General features: G+C 46.2%; 1 protein-coding gene across 2 annotated transcripts in view; it reads right to left on the reverse strand.

Moving 5' to 3' along the window:
- Nucleotides 1–1,844, reverse strand: part of GK (glycerol kinase) — a 35,702-nt gene extending 33,858 nt beyond the window's left edge. For both annotated transcript variants that reach the window (XM_083885061.1, XM_083885060.1), the window contains exon 1: nt 1,729–1,844. In XM_083885061.1, the coding sequence (XP_083741187.1) occupies nt 1,729–1,794 (66 nt within the window). In that variant the 5' untranslated portion in view covers nt 1,795–1,844. The remainder of the gene's footprint in view (nt 1–1,728) is intronic.
- Nucleotides 1,845–6,000: the final 4,156 nt, after the last annotated feature.

The raw sequence follows: 6,000 nt of genomic DNA on the forward strand, positions 1-6,000 counted from the left end.
CCAGATACGTGTGTTGTTATCTGATTGACTGAGGTGAGTCAGATCTCTGCATATGTTACCTTCTCCTTTTACCTTCTTCTTTCCCTCTCCCCTGTGTTCTGATTTAACTCAGTGACCATGTATCTTATTTGCTCAAGTCCACGTGTAACTTTATTATCATAATGACATGACCACACTACCAAGTTTAAGATAATGCTGTGTATGTCGAAATTAATTGAGAGACACTGAGATGGATACAAGAAGAATTTAAAAGTAACACACACAATATACTTCTTGAAAAAATTAGGAAGCATCTGAATCCTCTTGTAGACAGGTAAAATCCTCCCAACTGCATAAAAGCCACTGATGAATGTGTGTAGTGTAAGAAATTCCTCCTAAGAGGAACTTATAAAAACACTTGTAAAAAGATCTTAAGTTTTACTTCTACTAGTGTTATCCTTTTAAGATAAGAAAAAAGTTAATTTGACATATACATAAAAGCAGATAGAATTCTTCTTAATGCATTACAGGGACCTTCTTCAAGTTCGTTCCCAAAAAGGACTCCTGACTGGCATCCAAGACAGCCCCCTGGTGTCATTTGTCAGTTTGGAGTTTCTCTCCACCCCCAGAGCTGTGTTTTCTCATTTGACAATCGCATGAAGGTCGTGATATTGAGTAATAATGGTAACACAGGTCAAGATGATATTCTAGTCTCCTGCTTCAAGAAGGAACGTTTCACATGGGGGAAGCATTAAAAAAAAACCCAACAAAAATAGAACCTGTAAGGGCAAACCAAAACATTCATCTTCCCAATTCATACCCTGCACATTTGACAATGTTTTATATCTAGTAATTACCTCTATTCCACTTCCATAGGGGAAATTGTCATAGGGCTTTAAGTCAAACTACCATGACTTTACTGACTAGGGAACAGTACATTTGTAGAGATTTGCAAGCCAGAAGTATCTATAGTAAGTTTCATACATGGCAACATCAGTTACAGTCTATTGCATAATACAGAAATAACTAGATCCTTCAACTAAAGGGTCAAATATGCGATTAATATATCAATTCCCCTATCCTTAAACTTATCTTCCTCTAGTGTTTAAACAAATCAGTGTTTCACAAGGTGTGCAGGTTCAGCCACCTGAATACCTGTAGTGCATAGGATGCACTGACATTAGGGCTGGAACTGCAGCAGTCACTCCAGCAGGCCCCGGGCAGGTTTAGCGGGGAACACAGCGGAGTCATCGCATTGTTTGAACACCGGCTAATCACAGCCACTGACCTCGCACGGATCTATTTCCCCAGTGCATGAGGACCTAGTCCATTTGATTCCACGCGGGGCGAGATACCCGACAGAGTGAACACCTGACAGGTCGCAGACGCCGCCTGCTCGGGGCAGGGGGTCTCGCAGTCCCGGGAGCGGCAGCGGGACACGCTGGTCCCGGGCTCGCCCCGGGCGGCCCCCGGCGGGACGGGCGCTGCTCCCCGCGCCGCGCCGGGAACGCCACCGAGGGACAGCGGCGGGTCCGGCACCCCCGGGCCGACCCGGGAGACAGGAGGCTGCAGCCGGGACAGCCCGGCCGGCCCCGCGGGCCCGTTCCCCTGCCCTTCCCCAAGGGCACGGCAGAGGCTCCCGCCGGGATGGAGGGGAGTAAAGGCGCGGCTCCCCTCAGGCCGCGGGGGCGCCGCCTGCCCCCGGTGCCGCCCCGACCGCCGCGCCGTGCTGTACCGTGCTGTGCTCACCAGGAAGCGGGTGGAGCTGGTGCCCTGGTCGATGGCTCCCACCAGCGGCCCCAGCGACGCGGCCATGGGGCCCCTCAGCGCTCCCGTAACGGCCGCGGGCAGCTCGCGGCCGGCGGCGCGTGGCGGCCGGGGTGAAGCCGGCGGGGGGGCGGGGCGGGGGGCGCTGCCTCGCGCATTGTCAGCCCGCGGCCAATCGGCGCCCGGGGCGCGGCGGGGGCGGAGCGGCGGGGGCGGGGCCCGGCCCGCGGGAGGGGGGTGTGTCACGTGACGCGCGGCGCGCCCCCGGCCTGGCCCCGCCCCAGCGCCCCTCAGGCGGCGGCGCGCGGGCGGCGGGAGCGCGCACGGGGCTCTGAGGGCGGCCCGGGTCACTCCCGGGAGAGCGGCGGGACCCGGCCCCGGGAGCCCTTTTCGGGTCACTTGTGCCTTGAGGCGGCGTTCCGCGGGGCGAAACGTGTCTCGCTCGTTATCGGAGAGAGCGGAAAGAAACCCGACTCGCTCTGAGGCGGGACCCCGCTGGGGAGGCGCCAGGCCGGGGTATCCGCTGGAAATCTTCGTTCGGAGCAAATACTGCTGAGGAGCTGGGCAAGGCTGATCATGGATCGCCAATATATGTTACGCGTATTTATGATACATCCCCAGAGCGGCTTCTTTTATCTTTTAAAGCTTTACCCAATTATCATTGGCTTAAAAAAAATGGAATCTCGGTCTTCCTTCCTTACTGCGTGTTGGTAACTTGTGGTTCAAGAAAAACCGCTGGTGTTGTAAGAGCTGGGATGGAATTGCAAAAGCCAACAATGCTGACTGAAGGGCCTGAAAAGATCCCAGTGACACACGGTAAACCAGTAAACCAGCCCCCACAAACACCATTAAAAAGATTTGTCTTTGCCATTGCTCCACATTACTGGTAGTTGTCCAAACTTGGGGTGTTTTACTGCAATTGCTCCGTGATAAGCAAAATCTGATTGCTGCCACTTAGGAATGTTTTGTGAGATACCTTACCCAGCTCCTTCATTTTTTTGTTAGTGCTTTGGCTGGCATCGAGGAGCCTTGGATGGGCGTGAACAGCACTTACTGCTCGTGTGTAATAGTGGGGGATTTCATTGCACTCTTAACTACAACATCTGAAATGAGGCAAACACAGTCTTGTGGTAAGATCCACCTCCACATTTTCAAGACTGACAATAAAGTACCACTTGGACCATTTGCCAAATGTTCTCACTTACTGATTCTTCTCAAATCTTATTGCCAAGGCTGGTAATTTTTTTTCTTGGAACCTAGCTATAGTTTAGAGATCATCTTGCTCAAGAACATGCTGCAGCTCTTAGAGAGGGATCCACAGAGTTTGTATTACAAGGTCATAATGATCCCTTCTGGCTTTGCCAGAGATCCCCCCTCTACTTCCCTTGCTTGTCACAGGGAGCTTCTACTCTAAAGCCATGGCCAAGAAATCCAGTTCATTAGGAATACTTATGCAAGGCTACAACATCCCTATGTAGATTAGGAATTCAAGGAATTAATCCCATGGGATTTTAGTTAAATCTGAATTAATTAGTATAATTTGTAGGAAAAGTGTGGGATTTGTGTTATTTCTTTCATTTCTTTCAAAAGCTGTAGTATTGCATTCTTAGTGTATTTCAACTCAAGATAGGATGTGACAATTTTCAGGAAAGGTTGAGGTCTCTCTACATCCAAGAAGGGAGGAAGCAATATCATGGCAGACATTTGTGCAAAACATGAAATACCACTGTACTGGTAAGGATTAAGAGTTACAGAAATTCTCTGGGAGGTGCCATTTCCTTAGGTGTTCTTTAGCAATGCTGTGGATGTTTATAGACCAGGAACAGGAGGCGTGGCAGCAATAACCTGTGATACTTCCTTAACCCTCAACAGACATGCAACACAGGCAGAAAGGGGAAATAATTTAGTCCAAAACTAGAAAAAATTGAGTCAGGGAGAAGAGTTTGTTCTTCCTAGCTCATTCAACAGTGTGCTCTCGTTTCCTTCACATTCCTATTCACTGTTTGAATAGAACATTTTTTCCTTGCAGTATTTATTATGCAATGCTATTTGCAGAGTAGGGATAAGAGGGTACTGTCCCAGGGAAGCCTGCAGGGGAAGGAAGGGTGGAGCTCTGGCCGTACCTTTACAGTAAAATGGTGTGAGGCCACACTCGGCTGAGGAATTAGCTTCCTTTAAAGGAAGGAGCGTGGATATCTGTGTGGACTAATTTCTTCTGCTCAGATCTCACTGAGGCAAGTCTACACAAGGCAGCTGAAGTTGTTTGCTGTTCTGTTTTCCTGCTGAAGTTGTTGCAAAATGGGAAAAAAAAAAAAGAAAAGAAAAGAAAATAAAGCTCAAGTGCTAGTTGAGACCCTTGTGTGTATTATTTTGGACAGAAGGAGAGATTTTGGAATTTAGATATACTTGCTATAACAATTTCCAGCCTGGTAGAAATAATGGAGGCTGTCATTGATTTTGGAAGACTTAATTATAAGAAACTTGAATTCAGTTCCTCAAAATGTAACATCCATAAAGTTGCTGATTATTTTCAACTGCCCACGCAATGCAGATTCCTGTAAATGATACTTTTGTTCCACATGCAGTTTTTTGACCTCTTGTTCTGTAAACTGAACTCAGATGGTAGGTTTTTCCATCTTTGAATACAGCCCCACTACTTTTTTAAAATGTATTTTTAAGGTAGTGGACACATCGGAAGACATTCATTAGGCACATAAATATTTGCAGTGCATTTTTCAGAGCTGACATAATTTAGTTCCTAAAGAACTAGTTTCAATAGCACATAAACCCAGTTGTTTGCTTTTGGTTTGGGTTTTTTTAGTTTCAGTTTGATTTTTGTCTTTAATCTCAGCAGAGTGAAGGGAAGTTGGCAATTACATTCTGCTTTTTGTGGCTGATTCTTCTTTACTGACCTCAAGCTAAGGACAAAATGTGACTGTGTCAGGCTACTCCAAGCATGTGATACAGTGTGAATTAAAGAGTGGATGCCAGAGGTTCTTGTCTTTCCCTTCTGCCTCTTAGTGACAGAGAGGGCTCGGCTGTCAGATCCTGCACTTCCTCACAGATGTCAGATCCTTACGTTCCTCCAGGAGGGACAGAAGGCTCATATTTGGGGCTAGGCTGGAACAGGTGTATTTTTAAAGTGTCCAGGGCACCAGGGTAATGAGTCACGCTGCCACACGCACCCTTTTGCCTACTGGGAAGATGAGTGGTATGTGTGAGGGTGCCTGTGCCTGCACAAGTGGATAAACTCCGTCACTCTGGCGCAGGGAGCCGGCACAAACAGGCCGTGACCTTGGCTGCCCTCACGTTCCTGTAGCTCATCTGCAGCTCCCGTGTGCAGGGAACCTTTCCGTGGATCCTGAGGAGGGCAGGGCCATTGCTGTGACCCATGATATGTTCTATCTTCTACTTTTGTTTTGGCACATGCACGACTCTGTCACCATTTGGCAAGAACCGTTTTATTGTGAAGCCATGACTGCAGTGAGGCAATGGATGTTTCGCAGGATATGTTTTACTTCTGACCTGGTATTAGACAATAGTTTTCCCTGAATGACATTTTATATTTAGAATCACTTGCACAGTGTTCAGACCCTGAGTAATCATTGTTGCAGTTGCTGTCTTTCTGGTGAGCAATAAATCAATAATAAAAATAAAATCACATTTTGAAGACAGATAATACTAAATCCTTTGAAAAGCTAGTTATTAAGCTAGTGAGTCTTTACAAGGGTCATAGAACCACACATGGCTTAGGTTGGAAGGGATGTCAAAGTACATCTGGTGGTAATTCCCCTGCCAATGACTAGGGACACCTTTCACTAGACCAGGTTGCTCAAAGCTCTATTATTCAAATCAAAATGGGGAAATCAGAAAAAAAAAAAAATACAAGAATTTTGTATAGATAAAAGTAAATGTTCATGGGAATTAAAATGAATAATTCAAAGAATATAAATATTAATTAGTGGTAATAATAGCTACTCCATGCTTCAAAACCCTTAATTACAATACTTGGTCTTCTAACTTCCATAAAAAATTATGGCCACTTACTGCAAAATTTACTCCTGAAACTAAACACTGCATTGAAAGGACATCAAATACGAGCTAACTTTCTACAGTTTTCATAAAAACTGTATTTTGCTTTTTTTTTTCATATTTAATCAAACGAGCTAATCTAATTAGTGTTCTATAAGATGATGATAGGGCCAATTCTCATAGGCTCATTCTGTACTTTTCTTTAGCTTTAAGTTAGCAGAG

This window comes from Zosterops lateralis, assembly GCF_965231275.1.
Source record: "Zosterops lateralis genome assembly, chromosome: 2".
NCBI lineage: Eukaryota > Metazoa > Chordata > Aves > Passeriformes > Zosteropidae > Zosterops > Zosterops lateralis.